This window comes from Vitis riparia, chromosome 17 (assembly GCF_004353265.1).
Source record: "Vitis riparia cultivar Riparia Gloire de Montpellier isolate 1030 chromosome 17, EGFV_Vit.rip_1.0, whole genome shotgun sequence".
Classification (NCBI taxonomy): domain Eukaryota; kingdom Viridiplantae; phylum Streptophyta; class Magnoliopsida; order Vitales; family Vitaceae; genus Vitis; species Vitis riparia.
Genome location: NC_048447.1, coordinates 10,203,726 through 10,223,813, shown reverse-complemented (window position 1 = coordinate 10,223,813; position 20,088 = coordinate 10,203,726). Strand labels below are relative to the sequence as shown.

Genomic DNA, 20,088 nt, shown 5'->3' with positions numbered 1-20,088 from the left:
AACTTTTATTGTTTATTCCACTAGCTTTTAGCTCTGGCAAATGGTGACCGTATCAAGGACAAACAGCGTAGTAGAAACTCTTTCGTGGTCGATATGGATAAAAAGCTTGCAGCAGAAAACCTCTTAAAAGAGTTATCTTCATGTCATGGATCTATTATCCAACAAGTAATTCTGATCACTTTCCTGATATACATTTCTAATTTTCAAAAGCTTTTGTCTCCTCAAATCTTCTATATCCTCTTTAAACTAACATGTTTTTCAAGAGACAAATAATCTTGATTTTTTATTTCATAGATGAAACAAATGGTGGAGATCTACATCAAACTTGCTGAACTAGAGACAAAAAGAGAGGTTAGTGAAATGATTGTTAAAGGTTCTGCATTCCTCCCACCCACCATCTTGTTAAAGTTTAGTTCCAGTCATTAGTATCCTAATTAATTGGCAAGTATCAGCTTCCTTCACAAGACCAAGCTGAAGTGTAGTTTTTTTGGGATCACCTAACTAGATTATGTGAACAGGACACCAATAAAAGGGTAATGCTACCAAGAGAAATTCGTAGTCTTCGACAACTTGAACTTGTAAGTGCCATACTATAATTGATAACTTGAGATATTACTTTCTTCTGCAATTAGACTAGACCATTACTCTTGGATTGTTATTGTATTCTAGTAAAGATGGTGTGCAGGAGAGAATTATCTGGATATTCCTTACAATTAACTGAATTTATCATTTCTAGACTTCAAGCTTAAGTTGACAGTAAATCTGAATCTCCAATTGATATCTTGAAAAGTAGGATAAAAGCAAGGATAAGGCTGTGGAAGAGATTTTTGTCTTTGCTTTTCTTTATTTGTTTATTCTAGAAATTTTGCTAACCTCTTGGCTCTTTGTTTAGTTCACATTCTAGTTGATTCCTAATCCTGATCAAGTACAAGATCTCAAGAGAGAGAAAAAGAAAGGTCATTGAGAGATGCATGTGCACACACATATGCATCCACATCTACATGTCCACCAACCAACCACTCACCCACCCACCTATCCACATACACATACACAGAAATATATAATTGCTACAGGCATGAATAGATTGTAGCAGCCGCCTTGAAGTTTATCCATCACACCTGGAGAAACTTAAGTTGCCTGGTTGTGAGCTTTCTAAATTGGTTATTTGTCTATGCATTGCAAAAATTCAAGTTGAAAGATTACTATAACGCACAGTTGTTGACTCGTAAAACATATTTTGTTATATAATTGTGTTGTGTGTCATAAGTTTTTTATATTGTGAAAAATTAAATTAAAAAAAAAATGCATACATATACATATATGTTGAAAGCATAAAATATAAAATAATATATAACCAATTTAATAAAATATCATAGGATTTAATAATTTTAAAATATATCATACTATTTGAAAACATTGAAAGCTAGAGTTTTGAAAAGTTCTATTGAGAAAGAAGAATGAGAAAATATTATTATTCATCATCATTGATGATGATGAATATTATATACAAATACATTTGAGTTCTGCTATAATCCAAACTTCATCTCCTACTCTAATTCAAACTAATAGTAGACTTCTACTCTAATTCAAACTCTATTTTTAAACTTCTACTCCAATTCAAACTCTATATTCTACTCTAATTCAAGTTAATAATAAATAGATAAATACTAATATTTAAATTAAGGATAAACAATATTTCTTGATTCTCGACACTCCCCCTCAAGTTGGTACATAGACATCTATCATGTTCAACTTGTTTGTTAAATATTCAAAAACTGGTCTATGAAGTCCCTTGGTTAGGATGCCAACCAGTTGCTTGGTAGTTGGAACAAATGGCATGCATATAATATTAGCTTCAAATTTTTCCTTTATGAAATGTCTATCAATCTCCACATCTTTAGTCCTATCATGTTGAACTAGATTATGTGCAATACTAATTGTAGTTTTATTATTGCAATAGAGCTTTAAAGGGTAGATTATTGGTTGTCTCGGCTCTTGTGGGGCATGCTTAAGCCACAACACTTCACAAACCCTATGTGTCATCACTCTAAATTCTACCTCCACACTACTCTTTGCTACCACTCTTTGTTTTTAACTCCTCCAAGTAACCAAATTTCCTTAGATAAACGTGCAATACCCTAAGGTTGATCTCCTATCAGTTATTGAGCCAACCTAGTCTGCATTTGTGGATACTTTAACTCCTATTGCTCGTTCTTCTTAAAATATAGTCCTTTTCCTGATGTATTCTTCAAGTGTCTTAAAATTTTATAAATTGCTTCAAGATGCACTTCAAAAGATGAATGCATATGTTTTATTAAAATTGTAACTTTACCTTCTAGAGAGTATTTCATAAATAGGGTGTGATCTGTTTGTCATTTACAAAAGCCTATTTTCTTCATAAAGCAAGTGAGCCTCTCAAACCAAATTGCTTAAGGTCATATAATGACTTCTATAGTTTACAAACCTTTGAGCCAACCCTTTTATCAAAGTTAGGAGGTGGATTCATGTACACTTTCTCTTTTAGGTCTCCATTGAGGAAGGCATTTTTCACATCCAATTGTTGTAATGGTCAATCCAAATTTCTAACAATTGATAAAAGAACTCTAATTGTATTTAATTTTGCAATGGGAGAAAAAGTTTTTGATTAATCAATCCCATATGTTCATGTAAATCCCTTAGCAACAAAGCATGCCTTATACCTTTATAAAGAACCATCAGAATTATATTTGATAGTGAACACCCACTTACAACTAATAGTAGTCTTCTCTTTAGGTATAGTTACCACCTCTCAAGTCTTATTCTTCTTAAGGGCCCTAATTTCCTCTTGAACAACCTTCTTCCACTCTGGAATTTTTAAAGCATCCTATACATTTTTCAGAATTTCACATTAGAAAGTTAAGATGTAAATGCGACCATGGAAGATGACAAATTCTTATAAGAAACGAAATTGGGCATAGGATGTTGAGTCGAAGACCTAACACATTTTCAAAATGCAATAAGGACATCAAGATCACTAAGAGCCTTTCATGTTTAATATTGGAATAAGAACATGGTTTAGATGGAGGGTTACCTTTCTCAAGTAATGAGATTACATCTATTCTTGAGATAGATTCATGGCCTTATTGTAAAGTATGTTCCTCCTGTCAAAATATTGTGTGAATGGCCGAATAATACCTTGGCCTTGAGATTTGTATATTATATATAGACTTTACAAGAATGTTATACATGGAAAGCAAATAAAAGCAAATAAATCCCCGCATGATTCTAGCCCTATACATGTAAACTATAATCTGTCAAATAATGTATGCTAACTGTACAGAATAATAAATGGAGAAATAAGAAAACAATTGTGGGCTAAAATAAGGAAAGAAGTGTGGACAGTAAAGCTGTCCTTTGACAGCCCCCCTCAAATTGATGCAGGTTGATCAACAAGCATCAATTTGCTACTTAGCAAGGAATGTCGATGATGAAGGAGAGCCTTGGTGAAGATATCAGCAATTTGTAAGTCGGTGGAAATATGTGGAAAAGTGATAACACGAGCTTCAAAGGCTGCACGGATAGAGTGACAGTCCACTTCAATATGCTTTGTGCGCTCATGATAGACAGGATTGGTCGTGATCTGAATAACACTTGTATTATTGGCATGTAAAGGTGTAGGATCGATCTTAGAAAAATCTAACTCCGCAAGTAAAGCTCGAAGCCAAATGATTTTAGAACAAGCAAGAGACATCGCCCGGTACTCAGATTCCGTAGATGACTTAGAGACTCTGTCTTGCTTCTTACTTTTCACAAACATCTTAAACTAAAACTCCCAACTAAGATAGTTTTTGCCATTGAAACGAACAATAGAATATTCTCCAGACATTGTGAAGACAGAAATGGCCTAGGAAACAAAAAAAAACATCGTCAAAGAGCCTAAATTTGATAACAAACCTCCAAATAATCGAAGATCTCCAAGAGCCTAGAAGCGAAGAAACCTAAAGAAAACTCTAAGATCACACCACAGATGTGTTGTCACAACCACCAGAAAAAAAAAAAAATAAAGAACCCAAAATGGCTAGAGCCAAGAGCCCCTAGGGCTAAATCCGAGAGCCCCTATGGCTAAATCCGAGAGCCCTTAGGGCTAAATCCGAGAAAACCCAAAGAAAAACTAGAAAGCGTGTAAACTCTAGGTTTAGAACACAAGCTCTGATACCATGTTAAAATATTGTGTGAATGGCCGAATAATACCTTGGCCTTGAGATTTGTATATTATATATAGACTTTACAAGAATGCTATACATGGAAAGCAAATAAAAGCAAATAAATCCCCGCATGATTCTAGCCCTATACATGTAAACTATAATCTGTCACATAATGTATGCTAACTGTACAGAATAATAAATGGAGAAATAAGAAAACAATTGTGGGCTAAAATGAGGAAAGAAGTGTGGGCTAAAATAAGGAAAGAAGTGTGGACAGCAAAGCTGTCCTTTGACACCTCCATCCTTTGAATATGGTCTCTCCTTGAATAGACACAAAGCTCTTGATTGTTTTTACTTGTATTTTCACTAAATTTTGTATTTTCATAATCCTAATCATGTGTTGACATTAAGGTAGGTTGTCTAACATTTTCAATAGCTAGATCATCTGTTCCCAAAGTTTGTCTACTACCAATTGAGTCATCAAGCACAGGTGGTTGTTTTTCTGTTTTTTTAAGAGATTTTTCTAGGAATTTTCTTGGAGTTTCTAATTGTTATTGAACTAACAATGGCTTGTCTAACTCAAGCACCTCACTAAGAATGAAATCTACACTTTTATTCTCCCCCTTAGGATGATCATGACTAAAATAGGATTTAGTTTCAAAAAAGGTGACATCTATTGTTACAAACATTCTTTTGGTATGTGGATCAAAGCATTTATACCCTTTTTGCGTTGAAGAATATCCAATGAATATGCATTTGGATGCTCTAGGATAAAATTTTCCATGATTATGATTATGAACATGAATGAATGCAATACAACAAAAAATTTTCAAAGGTACATTCATTGAAATTCATGAAGAAGGAAAACACATGTTGAAAAAATCAAGTGGAGTTTGATATTTTAAAACCCCGATAGGTATCCTATTGATCAAATAGGTGGTGGTTAAAATAGTTTCACCCTAAAGATTTTTAGGAACTTTTGTTGAAAAGATGAGTGATCTAACAACTTTTAAATAATGTCTATTCTTTCTTTCTACCCCACTCCATTTTGTTGAGGTGTATCAACACAAGAACTTTGATGTATTATGTCATTTTTCATAAAGCAGTTTCCCAACCATTAACTAGAGTATTTAGTTCCATTATTGTAGAAGAAAGATTGAAGAATAAAAGGTAGAAAATTCTTCTTCGTAATTTTTGTCTATATAGAGACTCATACATATATATACAAAAATCCTAGGACCCAAATTAGGGACTTTCCTAACTAAATTACAACAAAATCTCTTTGATCACGACATTGCCTAATTTTCTCTTCAAAATCACAATTTTCCTTATTTCATTCTTCCACACTCCCCCTCAAGTTAGTGAATAGATGTTTTCCATTCCTAGCTTAGATATGCTTGCTTGAAACTTTGTACTGCTTAAACCTTTTGTAAGTATATCTGTAAGTTGGCAATTAGTAGATACATAAGGGGTACAGATCAATCCACTCTCTAATTTCTCTTTGATAAAATGTCTTTCAATTTATTGTTTCGTTCGATCATGTTGCATTGGATTATGTGCAATATTGATTGCAGATTTATTGGTGCAATATTGATTGCAGATTTATTGTTGCAATAAAGTCTCATTGGCCCATCCCATTTGATCTTCAAATCTTTCAAAATAATCTTCAATCATAATAGTTCAAAACTCCTTAGGCCATTGCTCGGAATTCTACTTTTGTACTAGACCTTCTACCAAACTTTGTTCCTTACTTCTCCATGTCACCAGATTTCTACCAAGAAAGGTGCAATACCCCATAGTTGGATCTTCTATCACCCAAAGATCCAGCATAATCCGTATTTGTGTATGTTAAATACTAATCCTAAACTTTGTTTAAATAGGATGCCCTTTCCTAGAGACCCCTTAAGGTACTATAGTACTCGGTTAGCAGCTTGCAGATGGACCTCTTTTGGATTGTGCATGAATTGGCTAATCACACTCACACATATGCTATATTTGGTCTTGTGTGAGAAAGATAAATGAGTCTTCCTACTAAACGTTGATACATCTCTCTATCTACCATAGTGTCTTCCTCATTCTCTCTGAGTTTATGATTAGGATCTATTGGTGTGCATGTTGGTTTGCACGCCAACTTCCCTATTTCTCTAAGAAGGTCTATTACATATTTCTGCTAAAAAATAAAAATTCCTTGCTTAGAGTGTGCAACCTCAATTCTTAGGAAGTATTTCAACCTTCCTAACTCTTTGATTTCAAATTCCTTGGTCAAGCATTGCCTCAAAGTTTGTTTCACTAGTTCACCATTTCCCGTCATGATGAGGTTGTCTACATATACCAAAAGAGTTGTAACTCCCCCTGAATCTGAATGTTTGATGAACAATGTATGATCTTCCTGACTTTGCATCCTTTATTTTTTTATTACATTTTCAAATCTTCTAAAGCACGCCTTGGTGATTGTTTTAGCCCGAATAGAGCTTTCTTCAGTTTACACACCTTTTTAGTGGCTAGGTCACTGCTAAATCCAAGAGGAATTTCCATGAAAATTTCTTCTTCTAAGTATCCATACAAAAATGTATTTTTGACGTCGAAATATTGTAGATCCCAGTTGTAGTTAGCTGCCAATGATAACAAATTCTTACAATATTCATCTTTGCAAACGAGGTAAAGGTCTCTAAATAATCCACACCGTATATTTGAGTGTATCTTTTGGCCACCAATCTCACCTTATACCTCTCTAATGATCCATTTACTTTATACTTAACAGTATAAACTCATTTACATCCCACTAGTCTTTTTCCTATAGGCAAATCCACCAGCTCCCAAGATTTATTTTTCTCCAGGGCCTCCATTTCTGCACCATTTCTGCATTCATGGTTTGTTTCCAATTTTCATCAAATAAAGCCTCGGATAGAGTAGTAGGAATATGGATATTGTTCAAACTTATAAGAAAACTCTTATAGGACCAAGACAACTTTTTGAATGACACATCATGGGAAAGTGGATACAAAAGACATTTAGTACATTCCCTCGTTCTCTTCCTAATGACAATAGGAAGTTCAAACTTGGTTTGTAAGGGAGAAGGAGAAATTGTTACCACATTTCTAGAAGTCGGTTCAGATTCTTAGACTTGTATAAGTCTAGGGACTGCAGCCTTCTTCCTTGAGTGTACTTTGTTAATCATTCGATTCTCAACAAGCTCAGTGGGTGACGACTCAAGTTCAGGGACAAGTTCAAAGACGGGTTCAGAGGCAGAGGGTATAGGTACTAAACCAATGACTTTAGGAGGGTCAATGAGAAAGGGATCAATGATATCAATGAAATAGGAATCTTGATCTTTGTCTTCCGTGAAGGAATCCCCCCCCTTGAAGACACAGAGCGAGTAAATAAGACTCACTTTCATTGAAAGTAACATCCACTTAGACAAACAATTATTTGGATGGTAAATGACAACACTTATATCCCTTTTGAGTTAAGGAATATCCCATAAAAATATATTTGACTACTCTTGGGTCCAATTTTCCCCTGTTTGGATTGTAAACATACACAAAGGATACACAACCAAATATCTTAGGAATGAGATGGCTTGTGGTTCTCATATTAGGATCGAAGAATAAGAGCACTTCCATGGGACTTTTGAAATCAAGGACTCTGAAAGGTAATTGGTTTATGAGATGTGTGGCAGTGAGGACAGTTTCCCCCCAATAAGATTTAGGCATATGATTTTAAAACAAAAAAGCTCGAGTTGTATCAAGTAGCTGACCATTTTTTCTCTCAGCAACTCCATTTTGTTGAGGGGTGTTGACACATGATTATTCATGAATTATTCCTTCATGTTGAAAGTATGGAATTAAGATTTGATTGAAATAGTCTCTGGAATTATCAAACCAAAACCCTTTGATAGTGACACCAAACTGGATTTTTACTATGTTATGAAAATTTGAAGGAACAAAACTCACATAAGATTTGTGTTTAAATAAGAAAATCTAAGAGACCCTAGTATAATCATCGATGAAAGACACAAACCAACACTCCCCAAATATATTAAGGATAGGGCAAGGGCCCCAAATATCACTGTGAATTAAATGAAAAGGTTCTGAACTTCTTTTATTATTGATGGGATTGTGTTTAGCAAGTTCACATACATCACAATGGAAGCTCTCAACATCTAATTTATTAAATAAGGAAGGAAACAAAAACTTAAGAGTTCTCAATGATGGATGTCCAAGCCTACGATGATAAAGCCAAATTTTTTCTTTATTTAAAATTTGGTGCTCTAAAAGAAAAGATATGGATGACTCGCTTGGTGTCTCAAGATAGTATAGTCCATTCTGTTCCTTAGCAAATCCAATCATCTTTATCAAGTCCTGGTCCCAAAATATACAATAAGTTAGGTAAAAGGTCACAATGCAACCTAAATCTTATGTAAGCTTTTGTATGGAAACAAAAGCTTTTTGTATTCAGTGGCACGATTCAGAGAGAGTGACAGTGAGAGGCGATTCTTTTTCGCAGCGGTGGTGCAATCTTTGTTTACAACAATGGTCGGCAACATGAAGTCCTCAACAATGAACGACAGAGGGTAGAGGACACGATCTTCTACAGTTTTGACGAAATGCTCGTGACGATGAAAAAAGGGGCATGATCTTCTATTTCGCGGTGAGTTCACAATTTTGGAAAGTGCATGATGCAATGACTACTCCGATCACAATCATGTTTGCTACAATGATTGGACTTAAACAAGAAGAAACTTTAGGTCGACGATGAAGGTTGATTCTGGTCTTCAACTCGGCAATGAAAGTCAGAAAAGAAAAAATTTATTCCCAAATTTACGAGCCTGGGACTCTGATACTATGTAGAAAAGAGATTGAAAAATAAAAGGTCGAAAATTCTTTTTCTTAATTTTTTCTGTACAGAAACTCGTACATATATATATATATATATATATATATATATATACAAAATCCTAAGACCCAAATTAGGGACTTTCCTAACTCAATTACAACAAAATATTTTTTATCACAGGATTGCCTAATTCTTATCACAGGATTGCTTAATTCTCTTTTCAGAATCACAACTTTCCTTATTTCACTCTTTCACAATTCTCAGTTCTGAAAATTTGAATATTTGTTTGAAATTGTGTTTTGACCATTTTGTGAAAGATTTTAAACACTTGAGCTACATCTAATTTTTCTATCAGCAGATACACCCAAGAAACCCTTGTATGATCATCTATAAAGGTGATAAACCACTTTTTTCCTAAAAAAGTGTCAAACCTAGACGGCCACTCATCACTATGTATTGCAAAAAAGGGTTTAGAGGCTTTATAGGGTTGTGAAGGAAAAAATGCACGATGATGTTTTTCAAGTTCACAAATTCAACAATGGAATGAAGATAGATCTTTATTAATAAACAACTTTAGAAATAGATGTTTCAAATATTAAAAATTGGGATGTTCTAATCTAAAATGTCATAACATTATTTCATTCTTATTAGTTACTTAAATAGATTCAAAACAAGTATTCTAAGCTTGTCTACCTAGTTGGATTCCATATTCAAAGAAATAAAGTCCTCCATATTCAAATCTTGAAATTCACATCGAGATAAGAAAAAATTAGCTTGGCACTTTAAATTAGAGGTTAATTTACTAATAGACAATAAATTGCAAAATAAATTAGGAACATGAAGAACATCATGGAGTGTAAGAAGTGAGGAAATTTTGATAGATCTTTTTCCAGCAATAATCGAAATTGATCCATCTACTATTTTTATTTTTGTGTTTCCTACGCACAGACTATAAGAAGAAAAAAAATTTGAAGAATCGGTCATATGATCGGTTGCACCAGAATCTATGATCTATGGGCAATTTGAATTAAGGCTAACAAGGGGTATGGGAAGATGATTACCTTTCTAGGCTAAGGAACAAGAAGGGAATAAGAAGTTTGTTCAGATGCTCTATTTGATCCTTAGTGAAAGGCGATGTTTTTAAAGAAGGTTGTTGCCCCTATTTATCACTTCTGGCTTGATAGCCACAACTCTTCCCATCGGGTTTCTTCTTCCAGTTTGATAGCTTGTCGTGAATCTTCCAGTAGGTATCATGAGTATGTCAGGGTTTCTTACAGTGGTCACACCATGGTCTATCACCCTTAGTAACAAGGGCAGAACTATCAAATTCTGTTCTAGTCCTTGGTGACTGAAGGTTCATCATAATGGATCTTCTAGCCTTTTCTCTTCTAGCTCTGATACATTTAAATTATCATACAGATTGCGATGATTTTCATAAAAAAAAATGTATTGTATTGTCACATCATATTGTGCATCGTAAGTTTTTAACAACCATGTTGTAACCTATGGTGAATAAATGGATCACAAGCTTGATTATCTTTTAAACAAGCTACTAGAGTATGCATGTCTTCATTCTCGTTGTATATGTTGAAATCAATAGTATCCACTATTTGCATTCACTTATATGTGGTTTCCTTAAGAAATATTAAGAACATAATCATAACTTCTTGAGCAGTTTCCTTTTTTCATAGGAAGAGGAGCAATTTCCTATCAAGAAGACACTTTTTTTTAAGAGAAAACAATAAAAATATATGCATCCAAAGAGATTAACAAAGGTTATCTCCAAAGCATTTATGGAAATTCCTTGATTTCAGGTAGCTTTTATTTTACAAGTGGAACTAAGAACAGGTTTGAAAATTATTAACCATGAAACTTCCTATTAAAGCATGCCCATACATCAGAAATGGTACAATGCTTTATGGCTGCTCTTCAAACTCATGCTTGGTTTATTTTCTCAAACAATCTATGATAGCAACTGTCCATGGTTTTTGCTTCTTTTGATTAATAACTTTGTTGACTTAAACTTGTCATATTATTGTCTATTAATTTAATGTAGTCAAGGTATTAAATCTTGAAGCTTTGTATGGGCATTGGATCTTCAGGTACCTGTAGTGACATCCACTTTCCCAGTAGATCGTAATTGCCAATATCATGAGGGCTCCTTCCCCCACTTCAAAGGATTGGGAGATTCAGTTATGTATGTCTTAGACATATGAACCATTCTAATTTCTCTTTTTTAATATTCCTAAGTTGGTTATTGATATTCTCTCCCTGACTTTTTCGTCATGTTGGTGAGATTCTCAGGATAATGAATGGTATAAATGCTCCAAAAGTGGTTGAATGCCTGGGTTCTGATGGCCAAAAATATCGGCAACTTGCAAAATCTGGAAATGATGACCTGCGGCAAGATGCTGTATGAATCCAGACCAAAGAATCTTTTTTGTTTTCTTTATTGGCATCTAATGGAGAATATACCACTATACAAGTTCTACCTTAGCTTAATTCGGAATAATGATGCCTAAATGTGAATGGCTCACAGACAGGCATTCACCACTTCCAGATCCTCTTACTTTTTTAATCTTGCCTTTGCTACAGGTCTTATTGACATCTGCCTCCAGGGCATAGATTGACAAATCTATGAGAAAACTTGATTCTTCTTTTGTCCATATCATACTTTTTGCTCTCTACTTGAGAGATCGTAAAATTGGTGCATCTTGTTTAGAGTTGACAATGGTGCTATTTTTATGTTATACCTAATTCATTGCAATAAATCTCTTTAATATGCATTTTTAGGGCATTTTAAGTATCTTGTAGTTGAGATATGATCTCCTTATTGAAAGGATTGTTAGAATAGGTTATTCTTTCCATGACTACAAGTATTACCATCATATTTCATTATCTTTACAATATATTGTGGATGATATGCAGGTTATGGAACAATTTTTTAGTTTAGTAAATACTTTTTTAGAGAACCATCGGGACACATGGAAAAGGAGATTAAGAGTGCGCACATACAAGGTATCTTCTGCTTTCCAATACAATAAAGCATTAGATTTGACTCTCTTTAATAAAAGTTATGGCTTGAACAGGTAGAATACCAAAACTGGGTGCGTTTATTTATTGGATTAGTGTTCTAGTTATCTTGATCAGCTTTTGGATTATTGTTCTAGTTATCCTGATCAGCTTTTCTTTCTTTTTTGGGATGGATATGATGAACTTCTTCCATGTCTATAATTGTATATTTTTAAACAATCACATCTTTGGGTTTCCGTTTTCAGTGAGAAAGACTGCGTGTTCACTGTTATAACTTACATAAATATGGATTTTCAATAGTAAAAATAATAAAATAAAAGACTATGTATTTCATACATCTCTAGATGTATGAAATTTTCAGGGCTATTTGGTAGTGGAAATAAAAATTGTTTTTTGGAAAAGAATTCTCATTTTCAGAAATGAAAACAATGAACATGTTCTAGAACATTTTATTTCTTTTTTCTTATCATTTTCATTTGTTAAAGTACTTACATTTCATGCCACAAGTGGTATCTTAACTTTATAAAAATGAACCATTATTAAGGGATGTTTACTTTAAACAATTTTCAAAAACATGATACAGAAAATGTTTTATAACTCATTTTAATTTATTTTTTTTAATTTTAAAAAAGAAAATAGTACACCTCCAAACAGGCCCTTAGAATTTTATGATTCTAATTACAATTTGTGATCTTGTAGTCCTGTTTGAAACTTTGTTGCGTTATAATTTGAATTTTATGATTCAAATTGCATTACAATTTTATGTTTTCTTTGGCTTATAATTACATATGTTTTTATTAACAAACATTTCTTGACTGCATTTTGAACAAAAAAAAAAAATGAGATGATTCTTATAGTTTTAGTTAAATGCTTTAATATTGAAACAGGTTGTACCTTTCACCCCTAGTGCGGGCGTTCTTGAATGGGTAAATGGTACTCTTCCTCTTGGTGAATATCTTATTGGAAGGTCAGTGAAATAAGTTCTATCTTAATAGCAGTAGTATTGGTTCTGTGTGTCTTCATGATATAATTCTCTCATGTCTTTGACTTTCAGCATGAGGAATGGAGGTGCCCATGGACGCTATGGAATGGAAGACTGGTCATTTTCCAAATGCCGGGAGCACATGACAAATGCAAGTGCCATATGCTTCTACCTCATCCAAAAGAAAAAATATATATATATATGATAATTTGATGAATCATCATCATTTTATGATATGCTTCTACTTCATCAAGAATTTATGATAACATATCATCAATTATCATCATCATTAGTGTCAACATTGTTGACATTTTTTTATAAGTAAAATTTTATACAATGAGCACCAAAAGGGAGCATAGCCCATGCACAAGATCTATATAAAGACCAAGAAGACAAAAGAAAAGAAAAAGAAATAGTCTTCACAGTCCCTCAATCCTTCTACTATGACTAATGAAAAAATGGTTTTCACTGAATGTCTGCGAGATTCTCAAATCTCCTTCTTAACTCCTACTAACAATGTCGAATGGTATCCTATTTGACTGCTGCATCTTAAATTATGTTGTGTCCTTTTATTCATATTTAATCTCCTGCTTTCATCCCTAGCTGCTCTCGTCCTTGCTGCTTGAGGATATTTCAGCAATATATGGGCGATATTTTGCAGAAATTTTGCAGATTTTCATTTCCCCTCTTTCTATACTAGTACCCCCAACTTACCAATATGTTGAGAGAAATATCAGCAATATTGACCATTTTTTTATCTTTGGATGTGAGAATGTAAAAGGAGAAATTAAAGGCTGGTTTAAGATGTTTATCATTGACGTTGTGGTATTGTTTTGATCTCTTTTATAGGAAAAAGACAAGCGCAAGGCATTCCAGGAAGTCTGCAAGAACTTCAGGTGCACCCTTGTCAGTGAAAAATATAGTCATTGGAAGGTTTATGCTCACTTGTTTGGAAACTTACTTTACTCGAGATATCATGCAGACCTGTCATGCATAATTTTTTCTTGGAGAGATTTTTACAACCAGCTGACTGGTTTGAGAAGCGCCTTGCTTACACAAGGAGTGTAGCAGCTAGTTCAATGGTCAGTTTATGTTTTTTCTGTGAAATTGATTTTGATCTTTCTTTGAAAGTAAATCTTAGTTTCCTTTACATTTGGATTCCAGTATTTATTTTTCCAGATAGTCCCTTTTCCTTATATTTTCTGTGGGCATAAAATGTTGTTTTTGTTGGAAAAGGATTCAGAATATTTATTTTCAACAATAAAAAACTGATACGACCTTTAACTATTTTATGAAAGTCGTTTAACTATGCTCTATCTAATCCCTTAAAATCACTTAACTATGCCCTATCTAATCCCTTAGAATCAGGATTTATTTACAACTGTATATTTATAGCCAAACATTGCAAATATTTATAGCCTATCATTAATTCCCTAAATGATAAAAAATACATTAAATATTTTGTAGTTCACTCAACAATTGGTTTGGTAGAATTTCTGCTGCAGATTTGTTTGAACCCGAGACAAGGATTGTGGTAGACATGTCAGACATTTTGAAGAGGACAGATTTGTGAGAGCAAGGGTAGATTTTGACAAACTAACAAAAGATCAAAACCAAAAAGAAAATTGAGATGTAGTTTTAATGTAGTTTGGCCGACCATCTTTACATCCATGGGTGAAAGCAAAACATTCCGCTATATTATAGAGAAAATTACGAGGAATTAACAATATATGAGATTCTTTATGATATTCTTTTACCAAAGGGAATATTTACTAAATTAGGAATTTGTGACACTTTCCAACTCCAACCTTCAAAAAGATCCACCTGTTTGGCAAAGCACCTAACCACTGCCCAATGGATTTTAGGAGTTTGAACCAATTTGATTAAGCAATGAATAATAAAGGAACTGTGGAAAGTATATGAAGAATTTCTGAATTCCTTTATTGATTCTTTAGGTACACACCATACACATATATATACACAACTGACTGAATAAGAAAAAATCAATCTAGCTTGATTCTCTCCTAAAATTAGGAAACTGAATCATCCTAAATGATCTCTCCTTCTTTATTCCTAAAATACTTTCCTAAATTAAAAAACCCTAACTTTGAATGCCAAATTTCAACACTCCCCCTCAAGCTGGAGAATATATATCATATAATCCCAGCTTGCAAGTTAAGTCTTCAAAGTTAGGCCTAGGTAAAGCTTTGGTGAGGATGTCTGCGGTTTGGTGCTTGGTAGGAACATAGTTCAATCTAACCGTCTCACTAGTCACCTTCTCTGTGATGAAGTGTCTGTCAATCTCAATGTGCTTGGTCCTGTCATGATGCACGGGGTTCTTTGCTATGCTTATAGCTGCCTGATTATCACACATCATCAGAATTGGAGATGAACTCGTTTGCCCCAGTTCACTAAGAACCCTTTTTATCCAAATCCCTTCACAGATTCCCTGTGCAAGAGCTCTGTACTCAGCTTCTGCACTACTTCTGGCTACAACTGATTGCTTCTTACTCCTCCAGGTAACAAGATTTCCCCAGACAAAAGAACAATATCCAGAAGTAGACCGCCTGTCAATGATGTTTCCTGCCCAATCCGCATCTGAGTATACTTCAGTGTCACGGTTCTCTGTCTTTCTGAAGAATAGACCTTTCCCTGGTGTCATTTTTAAATATCTAAGAATCCTGTAGACTGCTTCCATGTGTTCCTCAGTGGGGCTGTGCATGAATTGACTTACAGCACTCACTGCAAAGCCAATATCTGGCCGAGTGTGTGAGAGATAAATCAAGCGCCCGACAAGCCGCTGATATCTCCCCCTATCTACCGGTGTACTTTCTTTCTCGATACCAAGTTTCTTCTGACTATCCATAGGAGTATCAATTGGTTTGCATCCAAGCATACCGGTCTCCTTAAGAAGATCGAGTATGTATTTTCTTTGAGAGACTACGATTCCCTTCCTTGATCTAGCCACTTCCATACCAAGGAAATATTTCAAATTTCCAAGGTCTTTAACTTCAAACTCCTCTGACAAATACTTCTTCAAATTCTGTAATTCCTCCATATCATTCCCAGATAGAATAATATCATCAACATAGACTATCAATATGGCCATTTTCCCGGCATGAGACTTCTTGACAAATAGAGTATGATCAGCCTGACCTTGTTTATAGCCCAGCTTCAGGACTGCTTTTGTGAATCTATCAAACCAGGCTCGGGGAGATTGTTTAAGGCCGTACAAGGATTTTTGGAGTTTGCAAACCTGATTCTTTGCCATACTTCCTTCGAAACCAGGTGGTATTTCCATGTAGACTTCCTCTTCTAGGTCACCATTTAGAAACGCATTTTTTATGTCCAGTTGTTGCAAGCACCAATCTTGATTGACAGCCAATGAGAGAAGAATCCTGATAGTGTTCAGTTTTGCAACAGGAGCAAAAGTCTCCTGATAGTCTATCCATAGGATTGCGTAAACCCTCTAGCTACCAAACGAGCCTTGAATCTCTCGACTGATCCATCTGCTTTGTATTTTATGGTGAAAATCCACTTGCACCCCACGGGCCTCTTCCCAACCGGCAAATCTGTGATAGTCCACGTCCCATTCTTCTCAAGTGCATCAATCTCATCTTGTACTGCCTTCTTCCATTCTGAAATTTTTAATGCCTCTTGTATTGTGTTGGGAACCTGAGTATCATCAAGAGAAGTAGCAAATGCTCTGTAAGATGGTGATAGCCCTTCATATGTAACATAATTCCCAATTGGGTGATCTGTACATCTCCTAACACCCTTCCTCAATGCAATCGGCAGAGTAGAATCATCAATGCTGGGAATTAACACCTCTCCAGCCCTATCCTCACCTATGTTCTCTTCAGGAAGACTTGAATTGGAGTCAATATATTGGCCACATGTTGACTGTGATCCGTGCTCTAATTCCTGTCTTTTCCTCCTCCTGATGTAAACTTGTAAGTTCTCATTAGCAAGTTGTGGGGCTATAGGTTGAATAGGCATGGGAGACTGGATGGTCACAGGAGATGGCTGGACTGATGACGGTATGGGTGTGGACAACTCAGTGGGCACGAATTGAAGAGGATTTGGTGACTCTGAGTGAAAAGAAGGTACACCCTCAAGAAGAGACTCCCAAACTTGATGTTCATTCATGCTCTCCCCCTGAACATGAGATTTGGATAGAAGAAGACATGTTCAAAGAAAGAGACGTCCATGGTGGTGTAAAATCTTTTGTTGGTTGGAGAATAGCATTTGTACCCTTTTTGGGTTGGAGAATACCCTAGGAAAATGCACTTATTCGCTCGAGGAGCAAATTTGCTACGATTTTGAGGATACACATGAACGAATGCCGTGCAACCAAATACTTTGAGTGGTAAATCAGAAGAGGCTGCACGGGTGTGAGGAAATTGTTTTAAGAAAAGTTGACGTGGGGATTGAAAGGTAAGCACCCTGGATGGCATACGGTTAATCAAATAAGTAGCTGTGAGAATAGCTTCCCCCCAGAAATAGTTTGGAACATTAGAGGAAAACATAAGGCACCGGGCAACCTCCAAGAGATGTCTATTCTTGCGTTCAGCCACCCCATTTTGTTGTGGGGTGTCAACGCAAGAACTTATGTGGATAATGCCGTGATTTTGAAGATAAGTACTGAGACTACTAGTAAAGTATTCCTTTGCATTATCTGACTTGAGGACTTGAATTTTGGAATTGAATTGATTTTGAACCATAAGATGGAAGGTTTGAAAAATGTGCCCGACCTCTGACTTTTCTTTCATAAGGAAAACCCATGTTACCCGTGTATGATCATCAACGAATGTCACAAACCATCGAGTGCCAGAAATATTTTTTATCCGGGAGGGACCCCACACATCACTATGTACTAGAGAGAAAACAGTCGAAGGTTTGTATGGGATTTGAGGATAGACTGTTCGAGTATGCTTTGCAAACTGACAAATTTCACAGTGATAAGATGCTGGATTTTTATTGATAAATAATTTGGGAAACAATTTTGCAAGGTAAACAAAGCTAGGATGACCAAGGCGATAGTGTAACATTATAATCTCACTATCTTTATTGACCTTAGAATTTGACACAGAATTGAAAGACTCTAACATACTCTGAGACTGTACGCAACTTGCTTGAGAGACTTGGTTTGAGAATTGGCCACATGAGAGGAGGTAGAGCCCGGAACACAGTTCAGCACTGCCAATCATCTTCCCCGATTTCAAGTCCTGAAAAACACACAAGTTTGGATAAAATTTAGTAACACATTGGAGATCACGGGCCAATTTGCTAATGGACAAAAGATTACAATCCAAGTTTGGAACATGGAGAACAGAGTCAAGATATAAGTCTTTAGTAAGTTTTATAGAACCTGTCCCGGCAATTTTTGACTTTGAACCATCAGCAATATGGACGGATGAATGACCATTACTTGGCTTGTAATTTTGAAGAATGGTAGCATCTCCTGTCATGTGATCAGAAGCACCTGTGTCCACTATCCACGACTTCATTCCTCCTCGATTAGCAGTGAAGGCTACACCGGTAGTACTGCCACTGCCAACTTGGCTTAATAGTTTCTGTAGCATCTCCATCTGCTCTTTGTTGAATGGACTCGGCTCGGGAACAGAGGTGCTCTCAGAGTTGGCAGCCACGTGTGCTCTGCCATCTCTGTCAGACCGTGGCTTTGGTTTCCAATCAGCCGGTTTGCCATGAAGCTTCCAGCAAGTCTCCTTATAATGGCCTGGTTTCTTACAATAATCACACCAAGGCCTATCCCGTTTCTGACGATCTCCACCACTACTATTAAATGACCGAGTCGCAAGGGCAGAGGCATCCAATGTTGGGGCAGGTTGCTCTTTGGATCCCATCATCACTTTCTTTCTACTTTCTTCACGCCTAACCTCTGAAAAAGCCTCCCTGAGACTGGGCAGGGGTTTAATGCCCATGATTCGGCCTCTAACATCATCCAATTCCCTGTTTAGTCCTAGGAAAAACTTGAACAGTCTCTTTTGTTCCACAATTTTCCTGTATGTTGCTGCATCATCAGGACATTTCCATGAGTGAGTCTCGAATAAGTCAAGGTGCTGCCAATACCTTGTGAGTGTGTTGTAATACTGAGTAACTGTCTGCTCTCCTTGGCGGAAGTCATGTAGGGCTGATTCAACCTGAAAAAGTTCTGAAATATTTTCAGAACTTGAGTAAGTTTCTTTGGCTGCATCCCATATGTCCTTTGCAGTCCTAAACAACAAGAAATTTTCACCTATGTCATTATTCATGGAATTGATAAGCCATGACATGATCATGCTATTTTCAATCTTCCACTTCCTGAAACCCGGTTCTGTAGTTTCTGGCATGACTGCTTCTCCAGTGAGGTACTCATCCTTTCCTTTACCGCAAATGAACAGCAACACAGATTGTGACCACTGTAAGTAGTTATGGCCATTTAATTTGTGTCCTGTGATGAGAATAGGAGAGGAATCACTACCACCAAGGTTTGGAATTTCAGATCTGCCTCCTAATTCTGGTGACGTGACGCTGGATACTTGTGATGATGCCATTCCGTATTTCGTCATGGACCGGAAAGGTAGAAGTGTCAAAGGACAGCTTTGCTGTCCACACCTTCCTTATTTTAGCCCTTCACACCTTCCTTATTTTAGCCCTCCACACCTTCCATATTTTAGCCCACACTTGCTGTCCATACCTTCCTTATTTTAGCCCTCCACACCTTCCTTATTTTAGCCCTCCACACCTTCCATATTTTAGCCCACACTTGCTGTCCACACCTTCCTTAATTTAGTCCACCCTTCTTTCCTTATTTTAGCCCACAATATTTCCTTATTTCTCCATTGATTATTCTGTACAGTTAGCATATATTATTTGATAGATTATAGTTTACATGTATAGAGCTAGAATCATGCTGTAATTTATTTGTTTTTTATTTGCTTTCCATGTAAAGCATCCTTGTAAAGTCTATATATAATATACAAAACTCAAGGCCAAGGTATTCGGTCATTCACACAATATTTTGACATGCTCTTGTCAAAATATTGTGTG

At 35.7% G+C, this 20,088-nt stretch overlaps 1 protein-coding gene across 1 annotated transcript in view; it reads left to right on the top strand.

Annotated features, from left to right (window-relative positions):
• The window catches only part of LOC117904579 (serine/threonine-protein kinase ATM-like), a 186,556-nt gene that overhangs the window by 160,484 nt on the left and 5,984 nt on the right, over positions 1-20,088 (top strand). The window contains 10 exon segments of the mRNA XM_034817257.1: positions 25-165; positions 295-351; positions 519-578; positions 11,123-11,217; positions 11,325-11,433; positions 11,949-12,038; positions 12,941-13,020; positions 13,108-13,186; positions 13,885-13,931; positions 14,018-14,117. Of these exon segments, the coding sequence (XP_034673148.1) occupies positions 25-165; positions 295-351; positions 519-578; positions 11,123-11,217; positions 11,325-11,433; positions 11,949-12,038; positions 12,941-13,020; positions 13,108-13,186; positions 13,885-13,931; positions 14,018-14,117 (858 nt within the window).